The sequence below is a fragment of the Garra rufa genome, chromosome 5, assembly GCF_049309525.1.
Source record: "Garra rufa chromosome 5, GarRuf1.0, whole genome shotgun sequence".
NCBI classification, from domain to species: Eukaryota; Metazoa; Chordata; class Actinopteri; order Cypriniformes; family Cyprinidae; genus Garra; species Garra rufa.
Genome location: NC_133365.1, coordinates 44,112,546 through 44,130,808, shown reverse-complemented (window position 1 = coordinate 44,130,808; position 18,263 = coordinate 44,112,546). Strand labels below are relative to the sequence as shown.

Below are 18,263 nucleotides of genomic sequence, written 5' to 3'. Positions count from 1 at the left end.
CTTTGAAGAATTTCAGTCAGGTTTCAGGCCCCATCATAGCACAGAAACTGCACTTGTAAAAATCACAAACGACTTGCTACTTGCGTCAGATCAAGGCTGCGTCTCATTGCTAGTTTTACTTGATCTTAGTGCTGCGTTCGACACTATAGATCATGAAATACTCATAGATCGATTACAAAACTATACAGGTATTCAAGGGCAGGCTTTAAGATGGTTCAGATCATACCTGTCCGATCGCTATCACTTTGTTTATTTAAATGGGGAGTCATCGCAGTTATCACCAGTAAAGTATGGAGTGCCACAAGGATCTGTCCTAGGTCCTCTGCTATTTTCAATTTACATGTTACCCCTCGGTAATATTATTAGGAAATATGGGATTAGTTTCCATTGTTATGCTGATGACACTCAACTATATATTTCAACAAGACCAGATGAAACTTCTAACTTAGCAAAGTTAACAGAGTGTGTTAAAAATGTGAAAGACTGGATGACCAATAATTTTCTACTGTTAAATTCAGATAAGACTGAGATATTACTTATTGGACCAAAAAACAGTACACAGAATCTCTTAAACTGCAACTTGCAACTAGGTGGATGTACTGTTATTTCCTCTACAGTCAAAAATCTGGGTGTTATATTAGACAGCAACCTGTCTTTTGAAAATCATATTTCCTATGTTACAAAAACAGCATTCTTTCATCTTAGAAACATTGCTAAGCTACGGAATATGTTACCTGTTTCTGATGCAGCAAGGTTAGTTCATGCATTCATGACGTCTAGACTGGACTATTGTAATGCACTACTAGGTGGTTGTCCTGCTTCTTCAATAAATAAGCTACAGGTAGTCCAAAATGCAGCTGCTAGAGTCCTTACCAGGTCAAGAAAATATGATCATATTACCCCAATTTTACGGTCTCTACACTGGCTACCTATTAGGTTCCGTATCACTTACAAAATATTACTTCTTACCTATAAGGCCCTTAATTGTTTAGCTCCTGCATACCTAACTAGTCTCCTACTACGCTACAATCCCTCACGCTCCCTAAGGTCGCAAAACTCTGGACTTTTGGTAGTACCCAGGATAGCAAAGTCCACTAAAGGAGGGAGAGCCTTTTCACATTTGGCTCCCAAACTCTGGAATAGCCTTCCTGATAACGTTCGGGGTTCAGACACACTCTCTATGTTTAAATCTAGATTAAAGACTCATCTCTTTAGCCAAGCATTCACATAATGTATCTCATAACGTTGTAATTTCAGTTACATCTGATCAAATGCACATTAATATTCTTCAGCTTGGGCTAAACACATCATTTTTGTTTGGTCGGAAGTTGGAACAGCAGCTACGCTAATTATTTCTTTGTTTCTCTGTCTCTGCCATGGGATTTCCATCCCGTGGTAACTAGGGTTTACACAAGATTCAGCCCGGATTCAGAAGAAGAGATGATGCCAACCCCTCAGAGGACCGCAGATGATGCCAGCCTTGAAACAACATACAGCACTACATAATTTTCCTACAAGTTTGATTACAGCACATAACCATTGCAATTAGTGTTCATCATCTGTTTGATTACACAGTTACTGATTTTAATATTTATATCATATGTACATCGACTCAACATACAGTATTCACCACTAATAAGCTACTAAATATATTGTAGTAGCCTAAAACTTTTGTACAGCTGCTCTGCAACAATTTGTATTGTAAAAAGCGCTATACAAATAAACTTGAATTGAAACTTGAATTGAATTGAAATGGGAGTTTCAATGCAGCTTCGAAGGGCTCTACACTATTCCAGCCAAAGAAAACGGGTCTTGTCTAGTGAAACGATCGGTCAAGTTCATTGAAGTCCAGTATATGGAAAAAAAAACCTAATTTCTTTTTGACTGAAGAAAGAAAGACATAAACATATTGGAGGACATGGGGGTGAGTAAACCATCAGGATTTTTTTATTCTGGAAGTGAACTAATCCTTTAAAGCCACTGATTTACACTCTTAAATATAAAGATGCTTCACGATGCCATAGAAGAACCTTTTAGTCTAAATGGTTCCATAAAGAACCTTTAACATCTGAAGAACCTTTCTGTTTCACAAAAGGTTCTTTGTGCCAAATAAGGTTCTTCAGATTCTAAAAAGGTAAGCAAGAAATGGTTCTTTAAATATTTGTGGAACCAAAAAATGGCTCTTCTATGACATCGCTTGAAGAACCTTTTGAAACACCTTTATTTTTAAGAGTGTAGAATCTTTGAACTTCGTCTAGACTGTGACAGAACACATAGAATATAGAAACGTTTTGTCTTTGTTAGGTCGATTCAAATGTCTGTAGAGGTGTGCCTTCAAAGACCTGCCTTTCCATGTGTATGACACAAACAATGAAAAATACCAACTACAAAAACTCTGTTTTGATTTAAGAGGAAACAAATGAAGCTATTTTTAGCTTTTTCAATCTCCTCCTCGGCAACAATGAGGGCAGAAATTTGTGATTTTCTAGACAAACAAACAAACAACGGCTGGCAGACTTTTCCCATCATCGGTAGGAGGAAAACATTTTGATTTTCTCCATCTAAACAGATAGCAGGTGGCGAAATGAAAGACATCACACATCTTTTATAGACCCAAACGACACCAGCAGGAGTGGCTTTGATGTCGCAGCATCGTTCAACTAGCAGAAACAATAGCATCTTCCTCTGCCAGCATGCATCTGTCTCTCTGCTGACGGAAGTTAATTGAGATAGGAAAGACGTTTTCCATAGTGACTCTCCTGCAGATAATCGCAGTCCCAGACGTAAATACACCCCAATGCCATCACACCTAAACGGAAATATGTTTTTAGCTTAAATAGCAAACCAATATATTAAACAAATACATGTTGCCCTCATAAATTCCACCTAAGATCAACTTACAATCTTCTCAGTGACTATACGAGAGACTCCGTTGTTACACCCCCTGAAACAACCTCAACGTAGTGCTCCTTCATCCATTTTAATGATCCTTACATGCTGATGGCGGAGACTAATTATTGCCCATTACAAAACTCAACAGCAGTGATAGAGAGCAGCGGAGCTGGCGGGATGTGTACGGCTGTAGTCTGGAGCTCTGCTTTATCTGCGCACTGATGAATAAGTCTAATCTATCATATGTCTGGGAAAGCCCCAAGGCCTCCAGACTGAAAAGCTGCCAGCGAGTAAGCGAGCAGCAGTGTGTTCATGTGTGAACTGTGACTATAAGGATCACTAAACTGCATGCGTGTGTATTGTTAGTACTGAATAATGGGAGTTCTATGGCTGTAAACAGGGCCTAAAATTAACACTTGCCAAACAAGTATATGAAAAGTATGACTTGTCAGTTGCCAGTAACTATTTTTCTATTAATTCTAATAATGCCAAAGTATGCAATATGGTTAGAGATTGAGTCACATATACCATGCATTTAAAAGGGCAACTTGCCCAAATCATCTTTCCAAACGTTGTAATGACAATCATTCATACATTTGTTGTCTACAAAAGAAAAGCATTTCAAAATAGAAATATCCCTGCGTTTTCCGTCAACATAAAAAATCTACGGTAGTTCAACCAGGTGTATATTTCTTCTTTTAGATGAATACAGTTGGAGTTATATTATTAAATGTCCTGGCTCTTCCAAGGTTTATAATGACAGCGAATGGCTGTTGAGATTTCTTCATCCTCTGGATCGCCATTCTCTCATGAACACATGTGTGACAGTTAGCAGAAGCTAAATATGTTTTAAATATGGACATTTTTCTTACACAAATGTATTGCTTTGCTTCAGAAAGCTTTTATTAACTTATTAAGTACTTTTTATGATGGATGGATGCACTTTATTTGACTTTTTTTAAAAATCAACAGCCATTCACTGCCATTTTAAAGATTGGAAGAGCCAGGGTATTTTTTTTTAAATACATTGGTGGCCAAAATTATTAGAACACTAGTATTTTCACTGGTATTTTCACTAGTATTTTGTTTGCACAAACTGAGACAGACTAAATCCAGAAGAAATGCGGCAACGCCTCCAAGATGCTTCAAGAAACCTACCTGCAAAGCTACAGTACTGTTGAAAGTTTAAGCACTGCTGTAAAATGAGGATGCTGTCAAAAATAATGTCATAAATAGATTTTCTTTATCAATTAACTTGTATTAACTACATTAAAATCAACATGTGACCAACCTTTGCGTTTAAAGCAGCTTTTGCCCTAGGTGCACTTGCACATGGTTTTTCAGGTAGCTTTTCATGTAGGTCTCTTGAAGCATCTTGGAGATGTTGCCACAGTTCTTCTGGATTTAGTGTGTTCTGCTTCTTCATGTCATTCCAGACACTCTGGATGATGATGAGATCAGATCTCTGTGTGGATCACTGGCTGTTGTCAGACTCCTTGTGCAAACAAAAAACTGACTGGATTATTACAATTAATGGCAAAATGAATGTTTGGAAATGTAAACTGATATTTTCTACTGACACACTACAGCAAAAGATAGAAATAACTGACTTAAAACCATTTTTAGCTAATGAAAATACAAGTGTTCTAATAATTTTGGCCACCACTGTAACTCCAATTGTATTCGTCTGTATTCAACAAACCACCTGACAGAGCAGCGAGCCAACAAGTCAGCTGCGTGAGCTTTCAGATGCAGCCTTTGTGTTTGTAAACGTGCTGTAAGCAAGCTAAGATGGTCAGGGTTCATTGAGAGCAAAGCTATCCAATCCTGTTCCTGAAGGGCCGCCACCCTGCAGAGTTCCGCTCCAGTTCTAATTAAACACCTGAACCAGCTAATCAAAATCTTCAGGATCTTCAGACTTACTAGAAACCTGGCATGTGTGTTGGAGCTCTACTCTGCAGGAAGCTGGCCCTCCAGGAGCAGGACCGCACACCCCTGATTTAGAGTGCTGACATACAAAGCCACAGTTCTTGCAAACCACCTTGAAATGAATCCAGCCACTAACAGAAACCATTTATGACAAAACGAGCTGTACACACTTTAATTTCTTACCCACATCGTCTCATATGCACAGACATACTCTCCACTGACACTCTTTATCAACACAGTGCTATAGACTTGCCAAACGGGACTGAATATTTTTAGGCATGCACAAGATAGTAATACCACACTGGTTAATGGACAGTGTAACTTTTTCATACTGTACATTATAATGGTTTGATGCCTAAAATAGCTTTTATTTTATTTGAAAAACATTATTTAATTTTATTTTCTAATGTTTAATTGTTTATTTATTTAGGAAAAACAGTAAAGAATTTTAGAACTTCACTTCCAGAACAAAAAGTTTATTCACTCCCTTGTCATCCAAGATGTTCATGTCTTTCAGTCGTAAAGAAATTATGTTGTTTGAAGAAAAAATTTCAGGAATTCTGTCCATATAGTGGACTTTTATGGTGCCCCCGAAGTTGAACTTCCAATACGCAGCTTCAAAGGGCTCTAAACAATCCCAGCCAAGAAAGAAGGGTCTTATCTAGCGAAATGATTGGTTGTTTAAAATATTTAAAATTACAATTAATATACTTTCCAACTTCAAATGCTTGTCTTGTCTAGTCCTGCATGAACTCCTGTGTATTCTGGTTCAAGACAGTTTTTTTTTGTGAAGGGCATTTGATCATCTTTGCTTGTTCATTTTGTAAATACTGGGTTGGTATTGCAGCAATGTAGGATGATTTTGAAGTTGAAGAAGAAAATGAGATGGGAGTTTTTCAACCTACCCTAACTGTCTTGAACCGGAATACACAGAGTACACGAAGAGCTAGACAAGATGAGCATTTGAAGTTAAAAAGTATATAAATGTCTGTTTTTTTAGAAAATAACAAATTGTTTTGCTAGATAAGACCCTTCTTCCACTGCTGGGATCATTTAGAGGCATTTGAAGCTGAATTTAAACTGCATTTTGGAAGTTCAAACTCGGGGGCACCATAGAAGTCCACTATATTGAGAAAAATCCTAAAATGTGACCATGGACCACAAAACCAGTCATAAGGTTAAATTTGACAAAACTGAGATTTATACATCACATGAAAGTAAAATAAATAATCTTTCTATTGATGCATGGTTTGTTAGGATAGGACAATATTTGGCCGAGATACATCTATTTGAATATCAGGAATCTGAGGGTGCAAAAAAATCTAAATACTGAGAAAATCACCTTTAAATTTGTCCAAATTAGGTTCTTAACAATGCATTTTACAAATCAAAAATTAAATTTTAATATATTTACAGTAGGAATTTTACAAAAAATCTTCATGGAACATGATCTTTACTTAATTTCCTAATGATTTTTGGCATAAAAGAAAAATAAAAAATTTTGACCCATGATATGTATTTTTGGCTATGGCTACAAATATACCTCAGCGACTTAAGACTGGTTTTGTGGTCCAGGGTCACAAATGTGTCCCTCAAAAAACATAATTTCTTTACAACTGAAGAAAGAACGACATGAACATCTTGGATAACAAGGGAGTAACTTATCTGTAAATATTTGGTTCTGGAAGTGAACTTCTTTAACATCTATCTTTTATTGAATTTGTCCTATTGTTTGTTATGTGCATCTTTGCTCTAATACATACCGTTATTGTGAAGTAAAATAATATTGACAATTAAAATATCAGTCAAAATATTAATATCGGGTGCATCCCTACATATTGTGATTCACTTACATAAGGTTGGCTACTTTTCTGAAAGACAAGTACAAGGCAAGTAAAAATGAGTAGTCATACAAGCCATACACCATAAGAGATCTGGTGGATTGTACTGAAATTAAAAACTAATTATTGTCTGATCGATGCATTAATATATTAATGAGCACGTTCAACTTCTATGCAGGTGTGTGCATGTGTTTTGTCCTACCTCAGTGTGAACTGCTCAGTGGCGGCAGCAGAATTCATTAGTACTTGAAATCCCACAGTCTGCCCCTGTTTAACTGGGCTGGGGGGCGCCAGAATCTCGACGTCGCCGTCCAGTCTAAGTCGGTTTCTGGGCGCTTTGTTGTCCCCAGTGGCGAGAGTCACCGTCCCAATCCTCTGCATATCCCCTTCCTGCCCTACAGCTCTTCCTTGCACCCTACCCGCTACGCACTCTTTCCCCAATGCCTCCGGAGGAAGAATGGAGTAGTGCAACTCCACCATGACAGGAACAGGCTCCTGTGCACGCCTACGTGGCGGAGGAGCGTTGAACCAGGTCGTTGGGATGCCAAGCTGGGCTACACAGATCCCCAGGTTTCCCTCCAGCCGGCAGGCGGTTGACACAGAACCTTCTCCTGGATCACGGATTCCAACGACACGGATACACGGCAGCAGTTCTGCTGGAGGATCCACATCCTCCCATCTGCGGCCCGCCAGATAAAACAACACCTGGATTTGCGGTTGATCGACTCCTATCCTCCTGTTTACCAGGTGTGCTCTCACCTTCCATCCCAGCGTGAGGTGCGTGGAGGTATGGAAGGAACGTGGCAGAGCCCCCTGGAGGAGTTCTGGCGGTACCGGCGCCTCTGCGGTGAGGTTGCCATAGCTACAGTTGACCGACAAGAGGGGAGCGGGGCCAGCATCGGGCAAGTGGAGAAAGAGAGGCTCGCTGCGTGTCTGCAAGCTCCCGTTACGCATCACTTCCTGTGTGGCCTCCCGAAGAAAGAAGGATGACTCTGCACCCTGCAGTTGGCAGGACACGGGGAGGTACGTGGGCAAGGATGAGGAGAACCTGGGCACGAGATCGCTACCTCCGCCCCTGCTCTCACACACTGCGGAGAGACAAAGAGAAAGAGATTTATCTGTATGTTTATTGCATTTCAGAGGCACTACAGCTGTTATTACAAGGAAAATTGCTTTCGGTTAAAATTTAAAGTGTCCCCTAGGTTTTTGTTTTATCTCATTTGACGAGAGTGTTTATTTACAGGGAAATAAATTAAATTAAGGCCAAGGGTCTTTGGAAAGATAATTGTGTAAGTGTGTGTAGAGAAGGAAGTCAATGTTCTGAGTGAACAGCCAGAAGAGTTCAGCAAAAATAAAGTTATTGTATACTATCATTCAAAAATTCGGGGTCGGTAAAATTTGGTTTTTGGCATGAAGTCTCTCACACAGGCTTCACTTGCTTGCTCAAAAATAGAGTAAAAACAGTACTGTTGTGAAAATATATTATAATTTTAAAATGTAATCTATTCCTGATGGCAAAGCTGAATTTTCAGCAGCCATTACTCCAGTCTTCAGTGTCACATACTACTTCAGATATCATTCTAATATGCTGATTTGTGGCATTTATTTTTATCAATGTTGAAAATGGGTGGTAATGTGGAAACAGTATATTTTAAACAGACATTAGATATTTTTTCGTAACAAATGTAAAAATCCTTACTGTTACTTTTGAACAATTTTATTGCATCCTGCTAAATTAAAGTATTATTTTCTTTACAAAAAAATATATAAAATAGAATAGTTTTTTTATACTATTACATTAACATTCTTATCAAAGTGTTTTTAAGCATTTTACATTTATTAAAACAACTCAAGACAGTAACAATTTAAAGTATATATTGTATTTGCAAACTTATGTTCAGCTATTCTTTTTAAAAGTTAATTTAACTATTTTTCAGACCATCAGTCATCAAAGCTCTGTATATATTGGTCACAGACGCTGAGATTTACCTGAGATTTGTTTGCTTATTTTTCTTTTATAATCTTCCCATTAACGCCATTATATTGTTAAATCAGACTGATTCGCGAATGCAGAACACACAAACACAAGAGGCGGGACTCATCACATGAACCAATCACAGCTGAACATAACCAGTCATATCCAATCGTGTCGCAATGGAGGCATGTGACATTCCCCCATTAATTCTCAATTACCCCCGACCAAACTCACTGGTCTGTTAAAACTTAAACTCAACGAGCTCAGGCAACTTTAACACTGTTGCCGTGGGTTGTTTTTCATGTCAGGTTTAAAGGTGCCATAGAATGGAAAACTGTGTTTACCTTGGCATAGTTAAATAATAACAGTTCAGTACATCGGCATGACATACCATGAGTCTCAAACACCATTGTTTCCTCCTTCTTATATAAATCTAGTGTTTGCAAAAGACCACCGAAAAATAGGTTAATTCCAACATAACACCGACTGTTATGCAATAGTCCCGGGATCGTTAATAGTTACGCCCCCAACATCTGCATCGCCCAATCATCGGTAACGTCAGCACTAGAGCTGCACAATTAATCGTTAAAAGATCGCAATCTCGATTCGACCCCCCTCACGATCTTAATCCAGCATTTATACGATTCAGCCAAATATATTTTATTTGTATTTTACAAAACTTTTGCTAGCCTAATTACTGCACAAACTGTTGTGAGCTGATGCTGTGACAGGTTTGCCGTTCTCTTCAACAATTGCATAACCATTTAAACTTCATCTTCAGCGCACATTCTGTCAGATGCAATTCATGGCGCCTCAGTGTCAATATACGCGGCATTCATTCACATCAAATGATAACTCAGCGGCAGACTTCCACTCATGCAGCGGCGTAATATCCACTGGGGACACGCTTTTCAAAATCCCGTTGGTGTCCACCCACTTTCAAATGGTTTTATTAAAGCAATCTCTTGTATTGTAGAATGCACGCTCAGCGCCGCCGAGAGTTTTGCGCGGTCGTTAAAACGAAACCAAAACTAAAAACCGCAGGCGCATTCAAAAGCTATTTGCATTTAGAGAGCAACTCCCCAAAGCGCGCAAATTAAGCTACATAAAATATCTAGGCTGTTATTAGTATGTGGACTATAATAATTTGTGTAGTTGTATAGATAGCTCTGTATCATGCTTGGAAAATTCGGTCACTATTTGCACTTTGAATATTGAAAGAGTACTTTGATCGTGCCAGATTTATGGACCAGCAGAGCAATGGAACCATATATGAGCATGACGATCCATTACCCCTTAACTGTTACTCCCATTTTTGAACAGAGACGTGAAAATGAAGAATTGAATCTTTAATCTTTATAATTCATGGACAAGAACATTTAGTAATATGATTTTGATGTACATTTTCCATGTTAATGCAATGTCTGATTTTAAAATGGCATTCCAAAGGATGAATTTTGAAATTTTAAGTTTTCATCTGATATATCATTTCTTATTATTTCTAATGCGTAATAGGGAAAAAGGCAACAAGAAAGTCTGTTTGTGAAAAAGGTCAGAACTCCTGTTATGAAGTAGATTTTTGAGGTGCATTCTTGTCATAAATTAATCTATGAAACTCTTGTCATAAATTATTTTCCTACATAATTTGTAACACAAAAAAAGTCAAATATGTATTTAGGAGCCTTAGACCTTTGCAACAATGTATAGTTTGTCATGATTAGATTAGGATTTATTTGTAAAATGGTGAAGTAAACTTGGGCATCCCACAGAGTGGACGGTGATGTTGATAGGCTAGTGTTTCTAGCTAAGAATCTTTAAATCGCTTTACTCTGACACCTTTGTATGTTTATTTTTTAATGTTTAATGGTGATTTTTGTTTTGTTTACATTATTACATTATTTTTCATTACATTTCTTTACATTTAAAGCAAAGTTTATTTTGTCTTATTTCACTGCTATTTTACTGCTGTTTGATAACCTAATGTTCAGGGGTAAATCTTTAAAATAAAAAAGTTCTCCAGAATCGTGAGAGAATCGTGATCTTTATTCTGAGCAAAAAAATCGTGATTCTCATTTTATTCAGAATCGTGCAGCTCTAGTCAGCACATCAGTAAAACAAGGGAAGCCACTGAAGTGACACGGTTAGCTTAATGCTAGCGCTAGCCTGTTACATTGCAGTACAAAAGATTTCACTTACCACATAAACAGAGAGATGCCTGCGCTGATGATGGTGAATGATGGAGAAATAACTGCGCTGATGATGGCGAATGATTTACAGATCCCGAGTATCACTGTCAAGCAGCTGAACTTGTGTGTTAAGTAAGCACTCCCTCTGCATTATAGCGTTACACAGAGCACATGCGATCACAGTAATGTAATGAGAGTCCAATGATGTCGGCGATTCAAAACGGCAGATTCAACAAACCGCATATTAAAAGTGGCTAGAGCTCCTAATTAAATATATATTTTTATCAATGTGCCAGCTATAGAGATGAGCAGCTCTGTGAAACAGCCAATCAGAGCAGAGCTCATTAATATTCATGAAGCTTCCAAATAAGGCAATAACAGAGCATTTCATTCTAGGGACAAATCCTAAGGTTGTAAATGGACCTGTAAAACCGTTTCTGGAGATTTTTTGCCCTTTCCTATGCCATATACCTTCTATGTATATATCAGAGAACAATTTAACATATTGTTTCAATGCATTCTATGGCACCTTTAAGCAACCCTAATAACGTGATACTTATCCCCTGGAATGTCAATTTTACTAGGGGAACCCAGTCAAAAAACACATATGTTACCCCCAGAAAGGATTTTTACTGGGGGTATCCCAACGAAGGGTGGGCTAGAGAGACACAGACTCCCGTTGTAACTTTATCCGCTGGTGTTCCTGTGGAACAATGTTTCTTTAGAAAAACTAGTGATTTATATCATTTTTAATTCTATATTTTGTAATTTTGGCATTGTTTGCAGGTTGAGTAATTCGTTTGTTGAGAATTGCCAGTTTGTACTTTTTTACTACCTGCTTTTTCATTAATTACTGCAATAAACGATGTAAATGTGCTCATAAATTATTTAAAAAGTCCTAAAAGCATCTGACACATCTATATAGTGCATGAGTGTATTATCACAACACCGCTTTTATTCAAAGTGACTTTGAAGGCCTTCATTTTAGCCAACCTATGACCTTGGCAATGCCAACACCATGCTCTACCAGTTAAGCAACAGGAATCATTTGTAGCCCTCAGGCTCACATTCACACAACTGCTTCCACCTCCACTGGACAGGATACGAGACTGCAGTGGCTTTGTGAGTGTCAGGATGTAATAGAAATGGTGGAAAGGCCTCTTTTTTGTGCTCAGGGACAACTTATTTGAACTCCTCTCAAAACATGACCCAAAAAGTCAACAAGTCATCACTGAAATTGAAATCTGTCATTTAGTGGACATTTTTATCCAACGCAAAAGGTCCCACAGGAGCAACTCAGGGCTAAATGCCTTGCGCAAGGGCAGAATGGCACTACAGCGGGACTGTGACCTCAGTAAAATCCCATCCCAGAACAACTGCACGATCAGACACCAAACTGTTCAGCTGCAAGACCACAACTTTACTCAACTAAAACAATGCCTTGCTAGCAATCTTAATGAAGGAGATGCAGTCATAATAGCCAAACAGTATAAGGTCTGAAAGATCAGGAAGTTTGTATTACTTCAGTATCTCAAATACTCAAACACAGATGGTGTGCACTATATTGCTCTCAAAATATTAACTTGATATCATTTAAAACAAGATTTTGTTGCTAACTGAAACCTGTGTGCCATAATTCACAGAATTTGCATTGCAGGCATGTAATCTGATTGGAGCAAATTACTTTAAAAAAGGTATTTATGGTAAAAGCTTTTCGAAGCTGTACTGCATCTGTACTCATTCATGGTTAACTGAAGCATAAAGTCAATCCTTCACCTTTCTCCAAGGATACCTCTATCATTGTAAAATCCCTCAGCACATGTTCGTAGTTTCTGTTAAGTCTGTGATGGAGCTTATCAGGTCGCTCTGCCAATCAAATGTAAGACAGTCTGCCAAACAGACTGAGTGTGCCAAATGCTTCAATGAATCAGACCCTAAATTTACAGTTCTTTCCTGTTATAATTTTAGATCTGTACTGATAGAGCCAATATGAGGCAAAATGATGGTCTAACAGACAAGCGCACGAATGCCATGTTCCGCATTTGCAACATAAAGGCAGCTAAAAATGATTAAGTAAATGCAAGACCAAGCACAATTTAATATGCAAATAAATGCAAAAAAGAAGACCAATTGCAATGCAAATATTATAATGACATCCCTGACAGTCGAAACAATCAGAGCTAAAAACAAAAAAAATAGCCCACACAGTTGAAATATTCCCAGACAATTCTGGAGAAAATGTAGAAAATTTCAACACAGCCCTGGCTTATAAATTTCTTCCCACATTTGTTTTTTAGCTTCATATAAGTTCAGAAAAACTTGATAAATCAGAGAACGGGAGCACTAAACAATATCACACATTTTACACAGCAAGTGTCTCAACCTCAGCTCATTATAAGCCAATATGAGATGATGCAATACACTATCCCAGTTTTTCAATCTTTTGCATTTTTGCATTTCTTGTTTGTTTTCTCTCTTCTTTTTTATAGTGATACAACAGATTCCGTGCTGATTCAGAGAGTCTCATTTGCATGTTTTGAAACAGTGACAGAATGGAGAGCAACAGAAACTCAAGCAGCTGCCTGCAATAGATCCGAAGGTTTATTGTGTTACTTTATCTCTCTCGCCTTCTCTCTTTTTTTTCTCCTCAGGTAGAGGGAGTGAAGCATAGTAAAGGTGTGAAAATATAATGAAGATTTGGTACGGCGCTGCGTCTCACAACAAGAGTTTAAACACATAATAATCCCTTCAGAGGGAGACACACTTTCAGCGATTCATTTCAAATCAACACTGAGACAAAACACACGTGAGGCCTGGTGGACCCAGTGTCTTGAGGAAGAAGAGAGGCTGGTGACAAAAAAGAGAATGAATGAATGTTATAACAAACAAAGGAAATTCTCTCTTTTTTTGTTCAATGAAGTGTAGAAGTACATGAATACATTCATTTATAAATAAATGAATATATGTGCAAATAAAATAAAATTAATACACAATATTTGTATTCTACTTGGAATGAAATAAGTGTATTTCAAATACATTTTAATGTATTTATTTTTCACTATTGGCGATATGTTATGAGGAAATTATAGATGAATGAAGTCCATTCTGTTGCTTCTGCCTCAACACCAGCGATCATGACATAATCGCGACGCCTCAGAGGGCTGAAAAAAAAAATTAAAAAGTGCAATGTTTTGTGGCGGCCCTGGGGAGCTGCGATACGGAGGTTGCACGCTATAAAGCACGTAGCATCGGCAGATGGAGGCAGCATCGTCCTGAAAACAGCATCTCGCTGTGTCACAAGTCCGTTCTTTATGGCGCTCTCAGGGCTACAAAGAGGACCATAATTCTGAGCCCAAACACCTCCGCTCTGATTTGTTTCAGCCGCTGGTCCCAAGGCTGACGACACCCCACACATTTCTAACCTTTCACTTTCACTCCCTCTTTCTCAGGCCACTTTTCAAATGTCAAACATTTCTCACGAAGCTGAGGATTTCATTGCGGTAGCTCACACCGCATCACCCAGAGCTTCAACTCATATATATAGCGTGAAGAGTTCAAAATCTTTCCCTTGGGTTCTGGGAATTGTATTTCTGCCCATTTATTCCCGCCAACTTAACCTCCCATCAATTTCATTACGGCCAGATAAAGCGAGATGCGATAAATCTTGTCTCTTCCATTTTTATCACACGTTTAATCCAAATCATCAGCAACCATGACAAGTCGCATACTTGACATGGTTTAGTCAGACTACAGGGTGATTCATATTGCAGTTTCTTCTGGACAAGAAAAGGCTACTTTGGAAAAGAAGTTTTGTTTTACGTGTCGTTTAGGAGTGAGTATCACAATTAGTGCTGAAATTATTAGTCGACATTACTGACAACATCAACAATAAAAAAACTGTCAACAAATATTAGTAGTTTAATCTTGTGTGACTTAATGTAAGAGCCTCCGATAACGTGGTTTGACCAGTGTGGCGCTGTAACAAAAGACTAATAGTTCAGTTCTCCCGAATACAATTCATGAGAAGAAGACAACAAGGCTGAACATAGCTGAAGCAGATGCTGCTGAGAGCGGCATTTAGAAAAATACGTAAACATTTATTTATATAGTGCTTTATACAATAAATTGAGGCTATGTCTACATTAATCTGGATACAGTTTTTGTTTTAGAACGTCAAGCATTTTCCAAAAGTTTCTCATCCACACTGAAACGTCAGAAAACGTCAAATGCACCTTACTGCACGTGTAAAACCTCATAAAAGCTCATTAAGATGATACAGGCGGAACATACATAAAAAGTTTTCACGTCATTTTTCCTCCAAGATCATTTATTAGTGGAAATATCTCATTGACGCGTCTATCTCATGCTCATGTTTGATCTAAAATGCAGCTTCTCTCATGTTTTGCCACAGGACTAGCCTGGCTAACGCCAGACCACGTTATGACTTCGTCATGATTCGTGGTCTGGTAACCACATGTTCATTTTCTCGTATTTGAGGCATGGTTTACGAATGCCCAGAGCCGTTTATTGGGCGCTACGAATGTCTATCAAATGCGCCTGTGCGTAGCTCAGAGCCATAGCCAATCGTTTCAATCATACCGGATGACGTATACAGAGCGATGGTTTAACGCCAAAAGTTGCTCTTTTTTCTAAATAAACTTGCGTTCTAAACTACTTAGAACACTATCTAAGGGGCCGTTCACATGTCGCGTCTTTTGCGCGCTAAAGTTCGTTATTTCAAATGTAGACGCGCGGTATGCGCGCGCATAATGGAAGCGACGCGGTTGCGATGCGCTCGCGTTTTCCATGCGCAAGCTACAGAGCGGTTTGGAAAGGAGAGAGTGACGCGCCTAGCGTTTTCCACGCGTTTTTAGGCGCGACATGTGAACGGCTGCATCGAATGATAACTTGCTGCCATGCTGGATCCAGAGTTATAAACAAACTGCTTCGGTGAGTCGCGACGCATAGAAGTCGTCATCGTCTTGCTGCTCCCTCCCCGTTCTGTGATTGGTTCCCTATCTGAGGTGAAAATTTGGTCCATGGTTTCCATGCTACCTTCCGCGCAGCGCGATTTTATTCACGGGGACACCCAGGCTACCACAGGACAGTAATTGTGAGTAAATTTTTCTTTCTTTTTGGGACTGTAATATGAAGAGTGTACAAAATAAATATCTTTAGCAACAATGTGAAAGGGAATAGCACATAACAGGCACAATTACCAATATAAACATAGATGTCAATTGGTACAACATGTGTCACATGACTAAAAATGCGTCATCGTTTTCAAAAGCACTTTCAAATTTATCCACTTTGGAGAGTGTTTTCAAAACAGGAAAAAAAATATGTTTTCAAACGAAAATGTATTACTGTGAACATGACCTGATTTAAATGATTTATATTTGTACAACAGTATTATGATTAATCAATTAATCAGTTAGTCAAATAATTTTTGTAATTGACATTCACTTTAAAACTTTAGAGATTACCTTGTATTATTAGTTAAAATATGGAACTCAATATTTTAACTAATTGTAAAAGCTGAATAATAGAACCAAGCCTACTGATTATTCATTGAAATAATCAACAATTAGTCAATTAATCAATCAATTAATTGATCACCAAAATAACTATTTGTCACAAGAAATAAATAAAATGGAAAAAATGGGGAAAAAAATGAAAGAAATAAAAAGTGAAAAAAGTGTAAATATGGGCTCAGAAATGATTTAATAAGAAAGTATGTTTATTCTTATGTAGAATACAGAAGTTGTGCAATTAAGTTGTCTAACAAAACTTGGAATATTTTTGATGATTTGATGTCACTAACATGTTGTATCATGGTGTCTTGAGTTTGTCAGATCCAAAACTTGCTATGTATATTTACTCATGTTTGGAGTCAGTAAGATTTTATTTTTATTTAAAAGAAATTAATACTAGAATTAAGCAAGGATGCATCAAATTGATCAAAAGAGATTTTTTAAAAGACTTTTTAATTAATAATTTCAAATAAATGCTGCTCTTTTGAACTTTATATTCATCAAAAAAAATTTACAAAAGTATCACGGTTTCCACCAGCACAACTCTTTTTATCATTGATAATAAGATCTTACCTGAGCAACGAATCAGAATATTAAAAATAATAATTAATATTAATTAATATTAAAGATTTTTTTTTTGCTTTTTATCAAATAAATATCAAACCTTTACCAGTAATGCATGTTTTTAGTTTATAGTCGCATCAGGGCAGTCGTGACCTAATGGTTAGAGAGTCGGACTTGTAACCCGAAGGTTGTGGTTTCGAGTCTCAGGTCCGGCAAGGATTGTAGGTGAATGATCAGCGCTCTCTTTCACCTTTAATACTAGGGCTGGGCGATATGGCAAAAACAATTATCACGATAATTTTTTTCATATCAGTCAATATCGATAATTATCACGATAAATGTCAAATCTACAATATTATCTATAAATACAATATTATTAATATTAATAGAACATATGAAACGTTTTTATAAAAAAAAACTGTAATATGATACAGCACTTGTAACATGGCTCTGACTGTAAATGCAGAGTTACAGTGATTTTTAACTATATTTATCATTCAACAAAAATATAAGAATAGACAAATCTTTTCAGCATGCCAATCCCTTTGTGCAGCTGATTTAACACATTTTGTAAAATGTTTTAGCTGTCTGACAATATAAATAAAAAATAATGGCTCAGGGCTCTACGCTTACTTTTCTTGCTAAGAGCACAAAATTTTAGGAGCACATTCTAAACAATAATCAAGACTCTGATTAAAAAATTAGCCTTCCTATTACGAGGTGATATTTGACTCCTCAAAGTGATTTACAGGGGAATTTTGTTTTTTACCTTTGTTTTTACCTTTTCATATGTTTAATGAGGCTCAGGGGTGACATGAGTGCAATCAAAATCATAGATTCATGTTGAGATTAATGTTTATTAAAATAAAAATGTTTATTAAATGTTCATTAAAATATAACATTTTGAATACAGAAATATTAAAGATTTAAACAACTGAACAGATCTGCCAGCAGGTGTCGCCAAGACACTGATTTAATTACTGAATCACATCATTCTTTTGATTCGTTCGAACGGATGGTTCATTCGGGAATAAACCAAGTGACTCTCTTTATGAATGGGAAATTAAATCATTTAACTAGATTCGTTTGAAAACGCACGTTCATTCATAAACCAAACACCGCTGTGTTTGAATGGAGATGTGCGCAGTTGTGACTTCAGACTACTTTTAACAACGAAATAGAGCAAAATCAGGCAATAGTGTTGTAGTCAGTCAATGTAAGTCACTTAATAACTTCTTGTTTATTTAACTGCTGTATTACAGTAGATCAATGTCACTTACAAACTCCCTTAAAAATTATTAAAAGCTGTCACTCATCTTAGTTTGCGATATCACAAAGCTCT

The 18,263-nt window shown here is 37.4% G+C and overlaps 1 protein-coding gene across 1 annotated transcript in view; it reads right to left on the bottom strand.

Moving 5' to 3' along the window:
* Positions 1 to 6,860: 6,860 nt before the first annotated feature.
* Positions 6,861 to 18,263, bottom strand: part of LOC141334875 (transmembrane protein 132C-like) — an 88,781-nt gene continuing 77,378 nt past the window's right edge. The window contains exon 2 of the mRNA XM_073840099.1: positions 6,861 to 7,750. Coding sequence (XP_073696200.1) covers positions 6,861 to 7,750 — 890 coding nt within the window. The remainder of the gene's footprint in view (positions 7,751 to 18,263) is intronic.